Genomic DNA, 18,113 nt, shown 5'->3' with positions numbered 1-18,113 from the left:
GGCCGGGGCCGAGGGACGGAGCCGCTTTGCAGCTCCGCGCAGGCTCGGGGGGGGAGGTGAGGGCCGGGCTGCAACCTTTCTGCTGCTCGCTGATGCTGTACCCGGAGCAGTACGGGCCTTTGCAAGAACGGTCTGCTTCCCTCCCTAGTGTTTTGGGCAAACAGCTGCTTCATTCCCCCCTGCCCCTGGCAGCGCTAAGACTGACACTGAAGCTGCCCAGGACAGGGCCCAGCTGCGAGACCATCGGACCCCAGTTGGAAAAGGGATCAGATTACAAGGGGAACTTGCCTCGGCTTTGCGGCTGATGTACACGGCTGGGAGACACGGATTCCCCCTCTAAGGCTACCACTGACTCACAGCGCAGCCTTGGACAACTCACTTGACCTTTGTGCCTGGCTTCATATCAGTAAGGCAGATAAGCTTACCGAGGTGTTTGGGACACTGCAAGGACAGGTTCCTTCATTGCAAAGGGCTTTGTGACTCAGCTGGAAGGAAGGATGGACAGATACAGGAAATACCCTTTGAAAGTAAAGGCGGCATTGTTCTGGGGCAAGGTGTCTCTTCTGTGGTGTTACTCCTGGCCACGATTATTGAATTCAATCGAGCTGACAGCTAAATCAAAGTGTAATTTTGCTTGCAAAATGTTACTGGTTTGGTGGCAAAAATCAGGGACAACTGTTCCTAGGCTGTCTGCCATATTTCTTAATACCCTTCTGTGCTCCCACGTTCAGAAAATTGCAGACGACCTTCTTTCCACTAAAAGTGCTGCTCTGGCAGTCGTGCTTTTTGAGTAGTAATAAGACGTGGTTCTGCACACGGGAAAAGCAAATTGAGTAAAACGAGGAGGAATGAGGGATATTCAGGTGTGCTGTAGCAGATAGTCAGTTGTGCTGGTTAGCATGCCGTAAAATGTTTCTCAGAGAAAAGCTCGGCACACTTACAAAGTTGAAGGTGCAAGCAGCAAGAACACCGAAATGCTGGTAAGGGACCAACATAACAGAACAGTCGCTGTGACTCCTAACACGTTTCTCCCAGCTCAGTGAAGTATCTTTGCTTGGTGTCCATAAAAGAACATTGTTCCTGGGTTGTCCTTTGTTTCTTACTGCTGTTGATGGCTTTGCCATCTTCTCACAGGCTCTCTTCATGTTTCTGTGGCAGTTTTACAGCCAAGCTGTGTGGATCCCTTGCCTTTTGGACTTTTTGTGCTTGAGTAAGCGGAGCCAATTGGTATCAGTCTTTCTTGTTCTGGGCCTGTCACAGATGCCTGCTGAATGCATCTTGGATTAGGACAACAATAACTTTGCAACTAGTAAACTATCTATGCAGCTGGCCTTCTCTAGTTTGTAGCTGTTTGTCAGTCAATCCGCTTTATGTGCTTAAAAGTGGTGCTGGTCTTGGCAGGACTGTATGAGTGCACCTGTATGTGTCTCTGTGTTTCTGCTCTGAGTCTTGGTAAACAACTCAGAGGCTCTTATAAAATAAAAATTCAGCATGTCTCCTCTCTCTCTTCCTTCGTTCAGGCAGCGTGATGTCAGCCGTGGAACAGCAACCGGCAGATGCTTCCTTGTCATCCAATTCGTCCAGCTCCTTTGAGGTGGTAGAGGCAGATGCTGCAAATAAGTATGAAGCTGTGGTTCCTCACTGGTTTTACTGCAAGGTCACAGATTCCCGAGAGAGATGGATCCCCTTCAGCACACAGGACTCAGAGAAGTTGGAAGCGGCCCAAAAGATGAGTAAGTTGAACATGCTTCTTGTGAGAAGCTTCCTAGCAGAGAGGTGTAGCAAGTCCTGGGCTGGTTTTTGCAACCACTCAGAGTCCCCATGCCTCCAGGCAGGAGCAGATAAAAACACTAGCAAATCCTGTGTCAAACCACAGTGCACTGGGCAGGATGATCTCAGGTTTGTTCAGCTTCAAAATCTATGAAGCTCTATTTTAAGTAACCCTGTTTTTAAATATAGTAATATCTAACCTCAGAACCCTTTGGGGTTCTGGCATAAACAAGTTATGAGAGACTTCATTATAGGCACTGCACAAGTGCTGAATTTGCTAAAAATTTGACCCGCATTGTACTTACTAATGATACCTTGGAGCTAGAAGCCATAATTCGGAGAAATATTCCGAACATCCTGCACAGTTTCTGTTCTTCCCTCTGGCATTTTAAATTGGACCAGATTATATTCTTTTGGAAGCATTCCTTCCTTAAAGGGGCCTGTTGATATTACTTTAAATACACAAATAAGTAGTCCCTTTGGGTACAGCCTATATTCAAGTCTCATTAACTCAATGCGCACTCTTCTCATGTACAAGAGACTATTAATTAGGTGAGAGGGAGTTATGTGGGAAGCAGCATTGGCTAAATTCCACCACTGGGAAGGCTGGCCCTTAAATCTCCTGTTTTGCTGTGGATTTATCCTCAGGAAGAGGGCAGGGCTGTCCAGTCAGCAGTCAAGATTCTTTAATGGATAGTCTTATTCATATGTGTAGCATCTCTTGCATAATGATAGTGCTCACCCTGAGCCTTGTGGTGTCCCTACATGTAAAGCTACACTCACCAGCCCTTTCCTAGTCCTGCTGTCAGACTTCAGACATGCAGGGCCACAAAGGACAACCATCAGAGTAAAGCTTTGATGTGCCTGGCCCCTCTCATCCTGTCACCAGTGCACCAAGGCTCTGGATGTCAGTGAATGAAGTTAGTCCCTAGTGTCTGGTTTGGGCTGCTATCAGCGTTCCCTCTAAACTGACTGGCGCACGCGGCCGTGCACACTACACAGCTTAGAGGGGATGCTGGCTGCCATGTACGGGTGATGTGTGCAGTTGAACACAGCATGCTGTGCCTGCAATCTAAATAATGGGGTCAGACCAGTCTGTAGCAGAATTAGGTCACTTTTCTGCTTTGAATGAGTGTGGCTTTATCTGATCTCCTCTCTTTATTCCAGTAAGGGAATTGTATTTGAAAATCAAAGCTATCTGATATTTTTGATGCTGACTAGGTTTTGCTATCAAGATATACACGGTTCCTGGGTAAACACCATGCATAAGCTGCTGAAACCTGCCTCCCTATAGCTGCCATAGTCCAAACCATGATAACAAGCCGGTCTGGTCTGTTTGTGATTCATCTCAGCCCTTGTCCTTTGCAGGGAAAGACGATGAAGAGCTGGTAGTTCCGATATCGGGGGGCAGATATGATGTGCATCTGAAGCAGAGGCAATGCTATGCCGTGTACTGGGAGGAAGAGGTGTCCGAAGTAAGGCGCTGCACCTGGTTTTATAAGGGAGAAAAGGACAATAAGTATGTCCCTTACTCGGAGAGCTTCAGCGAGGAGTTGGAGGTAAAGTTGCCTTATCTGATAACTTCCACTCCTTTTGGGCTATTCTCAAGCCTTCTGGGCTTTTACTGAAGTAATGGCAACTCCGTAACAGTCCAAGCTCCCTGCGCCATGATCCTGCTTTAGGATGTGGGCTTACTAGAGATAGATGTTAGAGTTACTTTTGCCCATCTTGCCAGCACCGCTGTAAACCCTGCAGCTCTCCCCTTCTGCCAGCATCTCTGATGTAGCTGGGTCTGTCAAGCTGCAGACATGTTTGCTTTCCCCTGTTCTTGACTGCTGTAACTTCCTGTGTTGATCTAATCTAGGACCTGGTTTTGCAAACACTCCCACTCACCAGTCAACTAGGCAAGGCAAAAGGTCCTGCAGATGCCAAGGACATGTGAATAAAGATAGTCACATGGAAATGGGAAGGGTCAGGATCGTAGGCTGTTGACTCTGCTGAAGCAGAGACCTGATACTATAAAGCCCTGTCCAGAGCTAGCCTAGAATGGGGGGCCACGGGAGATGAGACAGGCCTCTCCAGTGGCCGAGTTCCCATGGAAACATGTCTGCCTGCCTCACCAGGGATGCTCTTCTCCGCAGGAAGCTTACATGATCGCTGTAACTCTGGATGAGTGGAAAAAGAAACTTGAGTCCCCAAACAGAGAAATCATTATATTGCACAACCCCAAGGTAAGGATGACCTGAATGCTCCCCAACCAGGAGCTGGGGCAGAGCCCAGTGAATGGAGGAGAGGACACTGCATGTCGCTCTTTGCCTTCTGGTTTCAGGGCTGGTCCACACAGTTCTTATCTGTATAGACACCAGTCTGCTTGTGATGGTACTTCTTATCCCCTTAGCTATGTACTGTTTTATAAATGGACAAGCTGGCCTCAGTGGGACAGGTGACTTGCCCAGGGCCTCACAGAACACTCATTAGCAGAGCAGAGAAATCGACCCAGATCCTTTGGCATAACACTGCCCTTGTTGCCAAACTGGTCAGTTGCATTAAAACACACATACACATGCTGCATAGGTAAGGCCTCCCCGACTTCACAGAAGTCTTGTAACTTGTGATCCATAGCTGTAGTCACCGGCCAGGAGCTCAGTTGTTTTGGAGACAAGAACATGTCATTTTGTTTTCCAACTGGTGCAGTTCAGAGCATTGGCTTGCAGAGGCAGCCGAATACCTGCAAACATGGTTCCCCAATTTTAACTGAGCACGGAAAGTGCAGTGCAAAACTGAGTGTTGCAGAAAGTTTAACTATAGTGTAGTGCAAGTGCAGAAAGGACTTGGGAGAACAGGGCCTTGGCGGTATATGTTTAGGACCAGTGACCTCTGTCCATTCAGGATTGGTGTCAACCTCTGTCCTTCCTTATGACATGTCTGGAAAGGTTTGCCCTTGCTGTGCTCTTGCCTGTGCTCTCTGGTGTGATCTTGATGAGACTGACCAGGTGTATCGTGGGCTTTCTGTCCCCCTGTGCAGAAGATGCTTAAGCTACTGGCATTCCAGCATGTTAACATGCTTCTCTTCCTGCTTTCCAGCTTATGGTGCACTACCATCCAGTAACTGTCTCTGACGACTGGGGTTCAAGCTCTGCAGAGCAAGGGCGGCCAAGAACCGTGAAGAGAGGAGTAGAAAACATCTCTGTGGACATCCATAGTGGTAGGTGAACATTTCCCCACCCCGCATCCATCAAAGCTGCAGAGGCCACTTTCTGGGTTTTCTGTGGCTCTGTCCATCCTGCCCTTTGGATATGGCTTCATAGCCTGAAACTCTTAAACATGCAGCTTGCTTATGGGGACATGGTGAGGCTGTCTTGTCTCACTGAAGGAGAAATTTCCTCCTGCTCTTTCACTGGCATTAAGGAAGGCCAGAGGCTTTGGTCCAGTGCAGGCCCCATTGTGCCTTGCGCGCCATGCAGCCACCTGGTGAGAGACTATTTAGGTCCCAACAAGTTTATAATCTCCGGGAACCTGAGGAGAAGCTGGGGCAGAGGGTGGAAACAAGGCAAGAATGGAGCCCCTGCCTTCTGAGAGCCAGGACCCTTGAAGTCTTCTCAAATTGGGACCCCAGTATCTTGATTACTGCAACCCAGCTGCAGAATCCTTTGCACTCATCTGTCTCATTGCAATGGTACCAAAGCCTAGAGAGCGGGCATTGGCTCAGAGTTAGGTTTGGGGCTGCTGAAGTCCCACTGAACCTGTCTTGCCATCAGAGACAGTTTGCAAAGCAGTGAGTGTGATGTGCTGTTGTCCCTCTAGAAAAGGAGTAAGGCTTCTCACTTCCTGGAGTGAGGGCAAGGGAGGGGTTTGTGTAGTACTTCAAGTACACAAAGCTGTTCAGCAATGCGAAGCATCGTTGTTGTACCTGTGATCCAAAGCAGTGACAGAGCCAAACTTTTCCCTTGTACCTGGGACTGTTGTGACCCCCTCTCGCTCAAACTGTTGAGGGTTCCATGGGCATCCTGCAGCAGGCAAAAGGACAGCGTGGTAGATCAACAGGTGCTGGGCTTGTTACAGAAACTAAGTTAATTGTTTTTCCCCCCTCTCAGGAGAGCCCGAGCAGATCGACCACTTGGTTTTTGTAGTTCATGGGATTGGGCCGGCGTGTGACATCCGGTTCCGAAGCATCATTCAATGTGGTGAGTACACAGAGCTGCAGGGAAAGAAGCAATTTCTGTGTTTCCTCCTGGAAAGAGCAAGCAAGCAGGGGGATGCTGGCCTTCACAGAGGGAACAATGACATCCAGGGTACGCTTGGGCTCAGCATGGTGCCCCTCTTGTTACAAGGAATGAGAGCAGGTTAAACTACTTCAGGTCAAGGCGGGTTTTCTGAGTTTCAGTCACCAATGTCCTCACTAAGCACAGTGAGTGCAATAGGTTGATTTGGGGAACTGGCTGAATCAGAGCTTGAAACAGTGCTCTCTCTTTCTTCCCAGTGAACGATTTCCGGGCTGTCTCCTTGAGCATGCTGCAAGCCCACTTCAGGAAAGCCCAGGAGCAGCAGCAGATCGGCCGGGTGGAGTTCCTGCCTGTGAACTGGCACAGCCGCCTGCACTCCACAGGGGTGGACGTGTAAGTAAATTCTTGCTTATGAGAAAAGAGCTGCAGCAGTTGCCTGAGTAGACTCGCAAGTCTCTCTTGCAGTACTGGGGTTGCATCCGTTGCAGTGGGTGCTGACTAAAGCAATGGAAACCTGGTCTAGTACCACTGCACACCAGTGGGGCCTGGGTACTGTCTGTAGCACTTATCTATCCAGTTGTCTGACACAGCCAGACCTATTCCAGGTTTAAAACACACCATTGATGGTCTGCAAGCATATAAAGTTGTTGGTCCTCGCTCATATTACAAGAAGGGAGAGCAAGTCACTGGGAGTTGGATACCTGGTTCCCCTCAGAAGAAAGTATTTAACTAAAAAACCCTGTTCTGTGGTTCATGGGGGGAAGGGAACAGAGCATGGCCGGTGCATAGCATAGTGCCATACACATGCTGAACTACTGGGAAGGCATGGACCTTGCATCCAGAGCTTTTGTCCGCTCTAATCCTGAGGACTGGTCTCGTAACCAGGATTTAGTGATGAAACACTGCTCCATTGAAGCCAGTGGCAGAATTTCTCTGCACTTAAGCAAGGCTGGGATTTCAGGCCAGAAACCCAGCAGGTAATTGCTGTAGTTGGTTCTGGTGCTTGCACTCTCCTTCAGCATCCTGCTTTGCCCTGTGTGCAGAGACTTGGAGCGAATCACCTTGCCGAGCATCAATCGCCTACGTCACTTCATCAATGACACAATCCTGGACGTCTTCTTCTACAACAGTGCCACCTACTGCCAAACCATTGTGGACACAGTCGCTTCTGAGATGAATCGCCTGTATCTGCTCTTCCTGCAGAGAAACCCTGACTATAAAGGCGGGGTGTCCATTGCAGGTCACAGCTTAGGTAAGGGGTGCAGCCTGGTGAGGGGACCAAGCATGGTCAATCTGCAGGATGTTGCTTGCAGGCACTTAGTACAAAGTCTGGGATCTGGTTTTTGAATCCAAGTCCAGTTCTGTGGGAGTGGCAGAAGACACCCCACCCCCCTTCCTCCTCACCCTGGAAGGGACATGACTTGTAAATGTACAGATTCATGTGTGAGACCTGGGACTTTCCTCAGTGGCTGCATGTGGATGTTTTCTCAGGATCACTTATACTGTTTGACCTCCTGACAAATCAGAAAGCTTCCTCGGAGGATGAAGATGGCAAAGAAAAGGTAAGTTCTCCACTGGTTCTGTGTGTCCCTTAGCCTGCAGACTGAGGGTTTAATCTATGGGCTACATTCCCATGCCAGTGCTGGCATAGGTAACTGCTGCAGGGCAAAGTGCAGGGCGGGTTGGTCACTGCACAGCTGTGTTCCCCTGCTTGTGCAGCAGAGTGACTGCAGGTCCTCTGCACTCTGCTGCCCAGTATCAACCCTGGGAAAGAATCTTTTGAGTGTTGTTGCAGGCTAGCTGTAACCACTACCCACCTGTCTGTATTCACAGAGTTCCCAGATGGGTGCAAGCCGTGGGGCAGATGCCAGCGGTGTGAAGGAGATCCTGGAGAAGCTTGAGCTGTCTGAATACAGCACAGTCTTTGAGAAAGAGAAAATGGACAGACAGGCACTGGTAACTCACCGTCCTAGCAGGGTGGCTGCTGCTCTTGCACATCTTATTACTCACGTGCCAATCTGCTCTCCCCCTGCACCTAGTGCCCAGGTGTCTGGAGCATTTTCACACACCTGTTTCTTCAAGGTCAGCTGGAGTAAAGCTCTCCTGTGCTGATGTACCCTGGGTCCTTCTTAAGAGCATTGGTGATGCTAAGGCCAAGCACTTCATAGACTCAGGGCTTTGGACTCTTTAGGAATGCTTCTTTAGCTGTAGGGTGGTTTGGAGGCACTTCTGCTTAACGGACACTTGCGACTGATTTCAGGGCCCTCCCTGCCACGCTCTGGGCATGTCTACATGTGCAATTAATGGGTAGTAGTAAACTCCAGTTCTTATTGTGCTGGTCTTTATTGCTGCCAGGCATGCTGTTTGACTATGCACCCAGGACTGCTGCACATTGAGCTGGGTCAGAGCAGCCCCAACAGGCAGGGAAGTGAGGTGGGGTCAGCCTGCCAGCCTAGGGCTCCTCCCCCCGCTAGCTCCATCTGCTACAGAGGCTGGCTGGTGCATGAGAGTGCCCCCATGCAGGGCTAGCTGGCAGGCAGCCCTCTCAGTGAAGCGCCCTTATGCCCCAATTAGCCACGTCAGCATGTACACATGTGGCGCTGCAGAGTAAAAAAACTCCACAGTACCTTACTACTTACATTTGTAAGTTTCTTGAGGTCAAATAAGGCTGCATATGTAAATAAGTGGCATTTACTGCAGAGCTAATTAATCTACTCCGCAGTAAGTGTTTTGTGTAGATTCGCCCTCTGAGGAGCGTGTTTAGAATGGTCCCCTTGTGAGCCACATTCTAAAGTGCTCTGCTTCTGTCTTAGTGAACAGCAGGTGTCTTCTCCAAGGAGAAAGGAGTAACATTTTGGCTGCTTGCCTCCTGTAACAGAGCAGTGACTAACATGCCTGTGACTTACTGTTCAGCTCCTGTGTACAGAGCAAAATCTGAAAGACATGGGCATTCCCTTAGGCCCGAGGATGAAGATCCTTCACTACATCAGCTCTGAAAGGGAGACACAGGTGCGTGGTCTGCTGAGGTGACCATTCCCATCACAAACCACCTCCCCTTCAGCATAGGGCATTGGTGCTTGCTGTGGTTCAGACTCCTTCAATCTACGCATGCATTTGTCAGGAAGCAGTACAAGCCCCCTAGTGCAGTGGTCCCCACCCCTGGCTTGCAGGTAGTGTGTTGGTCCTGGCCTCAGTAACAATACTAGAAGTAGAGAGCAGGGCCTTATGGGAAGAGAAGCTACTCAGCTGAAGAAAGCTGTGGTGCTGAATGCCCAGGTGAGAACTGGAGCAGTTTCCTGTTTCCATTACTGCAGGACACTAACCATTGGGCACAGACCGTTGCTGGGAACAGCGAAGAGCACAGGACTGAGTCCGAGTCGTCCGCAGGGCCTGGCTCTGCTGGCAACCCGAGCAGTAGGAGGAACTGCCCATACCCAGATGTCAGCTTTGGACAGGTAACTGCACAGCTCACTCACACCCTCCAGTAATCCATGTGCCACTCTAGCTGTGTGGGGGCAGACAGGTCCCAGCCCACTCCTCCCTGCCATGCACCTTGGCCATCTCCTAGTCCCAGAGGCTGCTAAGCTCATTCCCATTCCAAGTAGTGTTAGGCCATGGCTGCTACTGTAACAAACAATTACATCCTTGAGGGACAAGTGAGGCGCTGCTTCTCACTGCCTCTTACCTCACCTCTGCTAGGTCTCAGCCAACTACCCACAGCTCATTTACAAGCCTGCTATCTTCTTTGCCTTTGGATCTCCCATTGGGATGTTCCTCACTGTGCGAGGTGTGAAAAGGATTGATCCAAGCTACAGCCTCCCCACTTGCAAAGGCTTCTTCAACATCTTTCATCCGGTATGTGGAATCAGCAGTCACGGGACTAGTGCTCATACATTGGCTCCTGAGTGGAGAAAAGACAACAGACCCACACAGGGAGGCCAGTGACTAGTTGGGGCCCTGGGTTCCCCTTCCCGTGTCACTTGTTGCAATCAACACAGTGGATGGGAACTGGGCAGCTAAACCTGCCTCTGGTCCTTAGAGCTCCAGTGGCACCTTCTGCATTAGCTTTGTTACTAGGTGATGCCTGTCTCCAAACCATAAGCAGCAGCAGGTAAAAGACTCCCTAGGCTGAGTGGTTTCTCCCTAGAGGGAATGGGGGCATCTGTGTGTGGGTCACAAGCCAGTACTAGTTGCTGTTCTTCTGCACAGTTCGACCCTGTGGCCTACAGGATTGAGCCCATGATCGTCCCAGACGTGGAGTTTGAGCCCATGCTGCTCCCCCATCACAAGGGCCGGAAGCGGATGCATTTGGGTAAGGCAGGCAAGCTTCCTCTCAGAGGTTGCTGTCCAGGTGAGTGTGGTCCCAGCCCTGCACAGTGTTCCCACTTATGGTGACCCCGTGTGTTTCAGAACTGAAGGAAGGCCTGACCCGCATGAGCATGGACCTCAAGAACAACCTGCTGGGGTCCCTTCGTGTTGCCTGGCAGTCCTTCACTAGGGCCCCGCTGCCAGCTGTGGAGGCAGCCAGCACAGAGAGTGAAGCTGAATCCCAGAACTGTTCAGATGGGCAAACAGGTGGGTGACATTAGCTGAGGAGACAATCAGTGGAGATTGAGGCCAACCCAGGAGCTTTCCTCCTCGTCCCCCCTGCCATGCTCAGGGGGGACATGCTACTGTGGAGGGGGATACCAGGGAGAGCAATGAATTGGCCTGTGGCCACCTGGCTCCCTGGTCATTTAAGGCTAGGTTGGTTGCCTTGTTGCTACTGCATTTCTGTTCCCACTGCCCAAAAACCTGGATGTGCTGGATGCTGTGAAAACATGAGGCAAGGCCCCTTTCCCCCAGGAACCTGCCCTCTGACCCACGCCATGTGATCACGCTACCTGGGTGAGGAGGGGCTTTCTGGTGCTCAGAGCACAGATAGCATCTTGAACCTTTACTTTTCCTCATGCTGCCTGGAGGCTACAGTCATGTCACTCTGGCCTGCTGCTGCAGTGTGGCACTCCTCTTGCAGGAGCTGTGTGGATTGCCTTCCCATCCGGCTTCTAGCCTGGGCTCCATTCCTGTTGCTGGTGTTGTCCATGGCACTGGCACTGATTTTGTGCTGCCACAGAATCAGTGCTGTCATCTGTGGTTGATTCCTCCAGAGGTGAAGCCCAACGAGCCCCCTGCTGCTGCTGCTGCTGCGAAGGAAGAGGCCTCTCCTATAAATGTGGGAATGCTCAACGGTGGCCACCGCATCGACTATGTGCTTCAGGAGAAGCCAATAGAGAGCTTCAACGAGTATTTATTCGCCCTGCAAGGCCATCTCTGCTACTGGTGAGCTTCTTGCACTCTCCATCTGCTCCCTGGGGCCATTGAGCACCTGCCATGTGCAGCTTTAAAGACAGGGTGGTAGAATAGGCAGAGTCAAGTTGCTTACAGATGAGCAAGTTACAGGACTGCCCTGTAGTGGCCAGTGCCTCAACACAGGAGGGTATGCAGTGGACTGTCTCTGAATGTTAGCATGTGTGGATACTAATTCCAAGGCTTTCCATCTCCAGGGAGTCAGAAGATACTGTTCTGCTGGTGCTGAAAGAGATCTACCAAACACAGGGCATTATGTTGGATCAGCCTCTCCAATGAAGGCACCAGCCAGTTGCTCTGTTCTTGCAACTTGATGTAAGTCACCTTGCTGCTAAGATGCCCTGTCAAATTAGAAGCTGTTCATGCATTTTTGGCTTGTCTGGAAAGCACAATGTAGATATCCGATCCAGCTTAGACCCAGTCAGCATGGGAACCAGAAGGAGGGTGGCAGCATGAGTGGGTGCTCTGCTCCTGCAAATGCATCCTGCTTCTCAGCAACAGTGACCACCATCCTGGTAAACTATGTACCCTTCCTTCTTGCTTCCCTAGATGCACATATGTGACTCCTCACCAGGAAAGCCCGGATATCCTCTCTGCCTCCCCATCCTGTGCTGCTGCTGCCTCTGCATGCTGCTTCCTGACTACCTGCTGATGCCTGGAGAGCTGGAGTTTCCCTCTCTGTGCAAGGGGTAGGAATCCAGTGAAAATCTCTGCTAGAATATCCAGCACTGACTCAGCACCTGGGACCGACTGAGACTCCCTGTGGCATTGTGTCCCTATCTACTCTTTGGCTTGTCTGTCTTGTAAGTTGCAACACTAGCTGTTCCAAATCTAGATGTGGGATAGAGGTGGCCTGGATTGGGAACTGGAGACCGAGAGCCTCAAGTCATCTGCTTAGCAGGGGAACTGGACACTTGCAACCTTGAGACCTCAAAGCCGTAAATGGATTGGGTACCTGCTGTGCTATGGAAACAGAACCATAGCATCTTATGAGAGTGAATAAAGGATAAGGGGCTGATTTGTCATGGGAGAATGAGATATGGTCTCTCTCCTGCTCTTGCAGTGCCACAAGGCAATGCGTAGGAGCAAGCACTCCCGACAGCTGCTAAGTGACCCAGATTCTCTTCTAACCTGCTCTCGATCTGTTTCTGCACCCACCAGGTGCGCTAAGCAGGGTCCTGCATCAGAAAGAAAGTGGCATGTTCTCATACACCAAAGGAAGCACTTATAATTACCTGTTTCTTTAAAGAGGTACCAAGTCAGTCAGCATGGCAGCCTCACCCCAAGGCACTGTCCACAGCAGCTTTTAATAAGTGTTGGCAGCAGCCTTTGTACAGAATCTTACAGAGGTCTCTGCAGCCAGGAGGGTTTGTGACAAAAGCCAGCCAGAGATTTATCTTCATTTCCATCTGCTGACATTCTGACCGTTGTTCCCGTCAGTTGCGTGTCTAGTTACTGCTTGCTGACTAGCCCAGCCACTGGGAATAAATCCCTGGGTCTGGACCACCATGTGGCTTTCATCTCCTTTGCCTGCTGCATAATGTTAATGCTGATGCAGAGCTCTGGCTGGGACCACTGACCAACAAATGGGGGAGGCCTGCATCTCTTCTAGACTCTGCTTGCTCCCAACTCCATTCTCCTCCCAGGGGCCAGATGCCTCTGATTTTGTTCAGAGCAGAATTTGTTCAAGTGGAAGGTGTCTGGGTCCCCCCCATAGGCATCTGCAGACCCCATGCAGCAGGAACAAGACAGCACTGCAGCCTGGGGGTAGTTTGTTACCAGTGTTACATCCTGATTCAAGCATAAACTACTTAAGTGAAAATGCAACAGCCCATCAGGCAGGGTCCAGCAAGGAAGAGGGTCACTGTGCTGCATATGAGCACAGTCTACACACTCCCCATTCTCCCTGGTTGCACTGATTCAGTAAAGGGAAGTGTCTAGCACCGTTTTGCTTACATTTTTATCTGTGTGTCTGTAGGTGATGATGTTGCCTCCAAGTTTATAGGAATGTCTTAATGTCCCCGGTGGTGAAATTAAAGCAGCCTTCTGTACAGAGCTATGGCTGCGGTTTTAGTTCAGTTGCTGGGGAATCGTAATTGCCAAGGCAAGAAGGGCCAGAGATCCTGAAGAGAGATATCCCTTGTAACCAAAGATGTACAGGGTCATTAACTGGCTAGACTGAACCCTGGCCTCGACGCAGCAAGGAAAAGCAAAGGTAGTACAGTTAGTTAGGGTGTTGCTGTGTTTGATAGAGTTTGAAATAGATGCCCCAAGCGTGTTCTCTCTCAGTGATGACTGTATGTGGTGCCAGGCCCTCCCCATAGCCCCAGTCTGTCTTTTCTGTGGTGTACGTTGCTCGTGATCCCCAACCCCACTGTAGCCAAAACAACCCACTGCTCTTGAAATGACGCTGCAGGGCTCAACCTCTGGTTAAAGCACCTCCTGCCCATCTGTGGGAGGACGGTCCTGGCTGGGACGCACTGTCAGGAGCAGCTCTTGGAATTATGCACTTTGTAAACAGGAAAAGTTTAAATACATTTCAAATGTTATTTAATGTTTTTTTCCAGTAAAAGCTGACACAACTCTGTGGGGTGCCAAGCTTGCTTGTATAGGGAAGGGGGGAGGACTGATGCAGGATCTTGTGTTGTGGCCCAAAGTGCTGGCCATGTTAGTGCCCTAGGGCAGCTGTACCATCTGCAAACCCTATGCAAGGAAGCAAAAGCAGCTCAGCTGAGAAGCACCCCATGCAGGGGGAGGGCCTTTCTGTAAGGTCAAAGCATGCCCTAGGGAGGATTTCTCATGTGCTGTGTCCTCTGCTCCCATGAACTGGAATGAAGAGCAGCCAGCCCCACCCCACCCCACCAGGAGACTGGCCTCCCTTGCATTCAGAGTGGTTTCCTAGACCTGGCCCAGGCTCTGAGCTGCCATAAGCACTACAACTCCCAGCGAAAGCATCACACAGCTCTTTATTGGACAGTAAAAACACCAAGATGGGGACAGCGCAACAGTACACAGGGCTGGAAGGGGCCTCCCGGGCCAGCGGAATGCCCAAGCTCATCCCAACACACTGCCACCCTCCGTCGCACTAAGCTGCTCCCTGTCCCGCTCCTGCAGGCTTGGCACTGCAGACCCCCCCAGCCTCCCCCAACAGCAGGCATGGAGCAGGGCAGGTTCACAAAACAGGCCAGAGGGACAGGAAGCCTGGGGCCTGGTAAGCAGGACAACTCATCGCGGGCAGAGATGATGGTTTCCTCTGGCTCTCGCCTGCTCCCCTTCAGGTTTCCTCTCTGAGCAGGCAGTGATTCAATGCCTCAAAATATCTGTCCCCACCCTGTGGTCCCAAAAGTGGGAGGGAGGATCCCACACGGTCGGAACTAGCAGTGTCCATCCTGGCTACACATCGAGGAAGCCGGAGCTGGCTTGCTTGGGCTCCTCTGCAGGCAGCACCTTGGCCTTGCCCAGGAAGGACACGTGGCACTTGGGGTCCGTCAGTGGGGGGTAGTGCTGCCGGTAGCAGAGGTAGGCGAGCATGAGGCCAAGGGCTGAGCCCACTACCACATCTGCAGGGCAAACACACACGGATTAGGGGCCCCCATGGCTATAACACCTCTGCAGATGCCCCTTCCATCACCGAGAGCCTGGGCCACTCCACACAGCCCTGAGCAGCACGGATGTGCCGTGGCTGTACCCTGCCAGCCAGGGTTTCTTGTGCTGCCCCAACTTTTCTGTTAACCTCAGGACAATCTTGCCCACACTGCCCCCGCTATCTCTGACCATGCCCCCTGTCCCCAGTAGAGGCACAAAGCCAAGCAAAGGCACTCACCTTGCCAGTGGTGCTTGTAGTCACAGGTGCGGGACAAAGCGATGAGGCTGGCGAGGAGCAGCGGTGCCAGGAAGGTGCAGAGACGCCAGGCTTTGCCCTGTCCGCCAGGAACAAAGCAGCGCAGCTTGCCTGCCAGGTAGAAGGCGGAGAAGGCCAGACCAGCGAAGGCGACTGGAAGGAAAGCCCAGCACTTAGGTAACTGCACTCCGTGGCCCCCACTCTGCCCTTCCTAGGGACCCAGGGCCCAGTACTTCCATTCCAGGAGTGGTAGCAGGGAAAAGCAGCTTCCAGTTCTTGAGACAAAGAACCTGGGAGGACACAGCACTTCTGCTACATGGGCAAGGAAGGGCTGGGGTGGGGAGAGAGTCACAGTGGGGCTGCACACACTGAGAACACTCTACGTATGGAAGGGGAACACATCAAGTTCCCAGTGCCTCCCCTCTCCAGAGCAGCCATGGAAAAGACTGGTGGGTATGCCCAAGGCTGCAGGGCAGGATGATGGCATGGTGGATCCCAGCCCCAGGCACGTGGCTCCCTCGAGCCTGGTTCTGCCCAGGCCTGCAGCACAAGGTAGTGCCAGCACTCACAGGAGGCATGCCCACTAGGGAAGCTCTTGCGTCCCTCCGTCACCACGGCCACATCGCCCGTGCAGGCCAGCGCAGAGTTTCCCCGTCCGTCTGGGAAGCAGCGATAGAAGAAGTCGGGGCGCGGCCTGGGGCAGGAGAAACAAAGTCTGTCACCCTGCTCCATGCGGGAAGGAGAAGCCAGAGTGGGGCCCACACAACCTGCTGCAAGAGGAGGGGGGCACCCTGGGACTAGCTGGTTGCAGCATCTCAGTGGTGCTCTCACCAAGGCCGCATGCAGCGGCAAGATCGCTTCCCTTACGTGGCTTGACACCTTCCTCTCTGCATCGCAGCAGCAGCCAACGAAGCCGACCCAAGCTTGCTACCCTCAAGCTCAGGGAGAAATCAGAGCGTGAGAGCATATTCATCCAGCAGCCTGCTGGGGTATTTCCAGAACAGCTCCCAGCTGGGAATAATCGCAGTGCAAAGGGTAAGTACCCATCCCTGGGCCCAGACCACTACCTGCCAAGGGCTGGGACTCTATCGCTAATCGCAGACAGCTAAACAACAGCGTAGTGCGCTGGTGAATAAATAACTTCCTTACCTCCCCACAGCCAGCTTGACAGTGTTTGTGAAAACCCCGTTGAGGGCCAGCGCAAGGCTGGCAGCTGGAAGAGAGCAAACAGCGTCAGCACTGCCCCAGACACAGTGCATGCTTCTATCTGCCCAGCTTCAGCAGTGGAAGGAGAAGCCATGTGGAAGGGAATGCTCTTTAGCTGCTAATGCAGGGAAGCTCTTCCTGGCGCGTGATCAGCAGGGCTTCCTGCCTGGAAGGACTGTAGCTCCATGTTCTGGGGGCTGGCAGTATTTGGACTTCAACCTGGCATCCAGCAGGTAACGAAGCCTTTTTTAACACACCCTGACTGTGAGTGCCAACGGGCGTCACTGCTGCCAGAAGCAAGGGTCTTACTGTCAGACCAAGGACCCCTGGTTGGAGGGCATGAAGTCTGCACAGGTCTCTATGAACAGCGACTGTCAGGGTTCAGCATGCTCACCTAAACAAGCCTCCTGCGTGTCTTCCCGGGTAACTTTCATGCAGCATCTTGCCAGGAGGATTGCCGACACGGGAGAGAAGAAGGAAATGAGCTGCAATAAAACAAAGGCATTGTAACAGCATAGGATGCACTTTCTGGAGTACCCTGGCTCCCCACACAGCAGTCTGCATGGGCCGCTCAAGGCAAAAAGCCTTTGCCCCAAAACCAATGTGCTTCCCCCTCCAAACACAGGTCAGGTAGGAGAGGAGATTGCAAACCAAGCGCTCAGCTTCGCTGGCAGCAGTGCTATTAGCACAGTGGCTATCAACCAGGGCACTGCTGCCCCCACCACGGGCTGGAACTGCACTGCATGCCTCTGTTTCATTCCCTGTGCCCATTACAATACAAACAAATGAATCCTTGGCCTGCAGCCTCAGAGCAGTTTGCTAAGGCAAAAAGCAAGACAAAGAGGAGGCCTGCATCTCAGAGGCAACGGATGCTCAGGGGTTACACATTCCTGTGCTCCAGGGAATGCTCTTGGCATGGGGTTCGCTTTCTGCAGGTGCCCCAGCAGTCCCATGCACGCAGCACGTTCTTCCAAACTGCGCCTGGGCTTTGTCCTGCTGCCTTTGCTACAACCTGTACCTGCCTCTGAAGGGAAACCATTTGCTCCCACAGCCTCTGACTGTGTCCCACCAGGACTTTTCCTATGTGGCAGACAGCCATCAATCCTCTGGGTCATGGTACACAAGTCAGAGGTCTAGTTAGCCCAACTGGAGAGTGACACGGCAAACAGCCGCCAGCAAACAGCCTCCCACAGGACACTCCTTCCTGGAAATCTTGTCAGCTCCAGGGCAGTCCCTGTTTGTCCTAAGCCCTTGCTATAACCCATCTTTTTCTGGCTTTCCCATTGCAGTTTCCTCTCTCTAGCAACCCATTCCCATGCAGAAGAGACCTAGACATGCTGCAGAGGACACGGACTTCTTTCTCTTAGTGAACAAAGGCATTAAAAAAAAAAGTCTCTCTTCTGGGTCCGAAAAGCCTTAATAAAACAAAAACTGCACGGAAAACATCCAGGTCAGTGGGGCAGACTCCGGCCGCCTCTGACCCAAGCTAGGGGGTCAGGGGAGGAGGTGCTTTCTAGGGTGCAGCAGAGGACTCACGAAGAGGGGCAGGGCAGGGACCCGGTCGGACTGGACGTGCGGGTTCCTGTACAGCCACATCTCCTCGGGCTGGATGACACGCTGGAAGGGCGGCAGCAGCTCCGTGACCCTGCGGGCGGCAGGAGAGAGGCGGGAAGCAGGCGGGAAGCAGGCGGGCCCGGCCGCCCCGGCCCCTCCGGCCCCGCACTCAC

At 52.0% G+C, this 18,113-nt stretch overlaps 2 protein-coding genes across 4 annotated transcripts in view; one reads left to right on the top strand and one right to left on the bottom strand.

The window, feature by feature from the left end:
• Positions 1-159: 159 nt before the first annotated feature.
• Positions 160-13,924, top strand: DDHD2 (DDHD domain containing 2). 3 transcript variants are annotated; one of them, XM_019546098.1, is made up of 18 exons: positions 162-406; positions 1,521-1,733; positions 3,139-3,329; positions 3,912-4,001; positions 4,855-4,975; positions 5,865-5,954; positions 6,251-6,386; positions 7,037-7,245; positions 7,485-7,555; positions 7,827-7,949; positions 8,907-9,002; positions 9,308-9,448; positions 9,693-9,848; positions 10,203-10,305; positions 10,404-10,568; positions 11,141-11,312; positions 11,537-11,654; positions 11,889-13,924. In XM_019546098.1, the coding sequence occupies exons 2-17, from the start codon at positions 1,529-1,531 to the stop codon at positions 11,616-11,618; spliced, it is 2,151 nt and encodes a 716-aa protein (XP_019401643.1). In that variant the 5' UTR covers positions 162-406; positions 1,521-1,528; the 3' UTR covers positions 11,619-11,654; positions 11,889-13,924. The 3 variants fall into 3 exon arrangements, with proteins under 3 accessions (XP_019401645.1, XP_019401644.1, XP_019401643.1); XM_019546100.1 differs by lacking the exon at positions 9,308-9,448 and having other exon boundaries at positions 160-406; XM_019546099.1 differs by lacking the exon at positions 8,907-9,002 and having other exon boundaries at positions 161-406.
• A 362-nt stretch (positions 13,925-14,286) lies between these two features.
• Positions 14,287-18,113, bottom strand: part of PLPP5 (phospholipid phosphatase 5) — a 7,960-nt gene continuing 4,133 nt past the window's right edge. Inside the window, exons 2-7 of the mRNA XM_019545903.1 lie at positions 17,923-18,108; positions 16,781-16,871; positions 16,330-16,393; positions 15,750-15,874; positions 15,163-15,333; positions 14,287-14,899 (exon numbers count right to left, since the gene is read on the bottom strand). Of these exons, the coding sequence (XP_019401448.1) occupies positions 14,733-14,899; positions 15,163-15,333; positions 15,750-15,874; positions 16,330-16,393; positions 16,781-16,871; positions 17,923-18,108 (804 nt within the window). The 3' untranslated portion in view covers positions 14,287-14,732. The remainder of the gene's footprint in view (positions 14,900-15,162; positions 15,334-15,749; positions 15,875-16,329; positions 16,394-16,780; positions 16,872-17,922; positions 18,109-18,113) is intronic.

The sequence above is a fragment of the Crocodylus porosus genome, unplaced genomic scaffold (assembly GCF_001723895.1).
Source record: "Crocodylus porosus isolate Cpor-Errol unplaced genomic scaffold, CroPor_comp1, whole genome shotgun sequence".
Classification (NCBI taxonomy): Eukaryota; Metazoa; Chordata; order Crocodylia; family Crocodylidae; genus Crocodylus; species Crocodylus porosus.
Note: the sequence above shows the minus strand (reverse complement) of the source record. Positions and strands in the feature narration are given on the sequence as shown.

Coding starts and splice junctions, on each gene's coding strand:
- DDHD2 (XM_019546098.1), top strand. CDS start 1,529: ATGTCAGCCGTGGAACAGCAACCGGCAGATGCTTCCTTGTCATCCAAT. Junction 7,950..8,906: donor AAATGGACAGACAGGCACTG/GTAACTCACCGT, acceptor CTTACTGTTCAG/CTCCTGTGTACAGAGCAAAA. Junction 11,313..11,536: donor CAAGGCCATCTCTGCTACTG/GTGAGCTTCTTG, acceptor TTCCATCTCCAG/GGAGTCAGAAGATACTGTTC.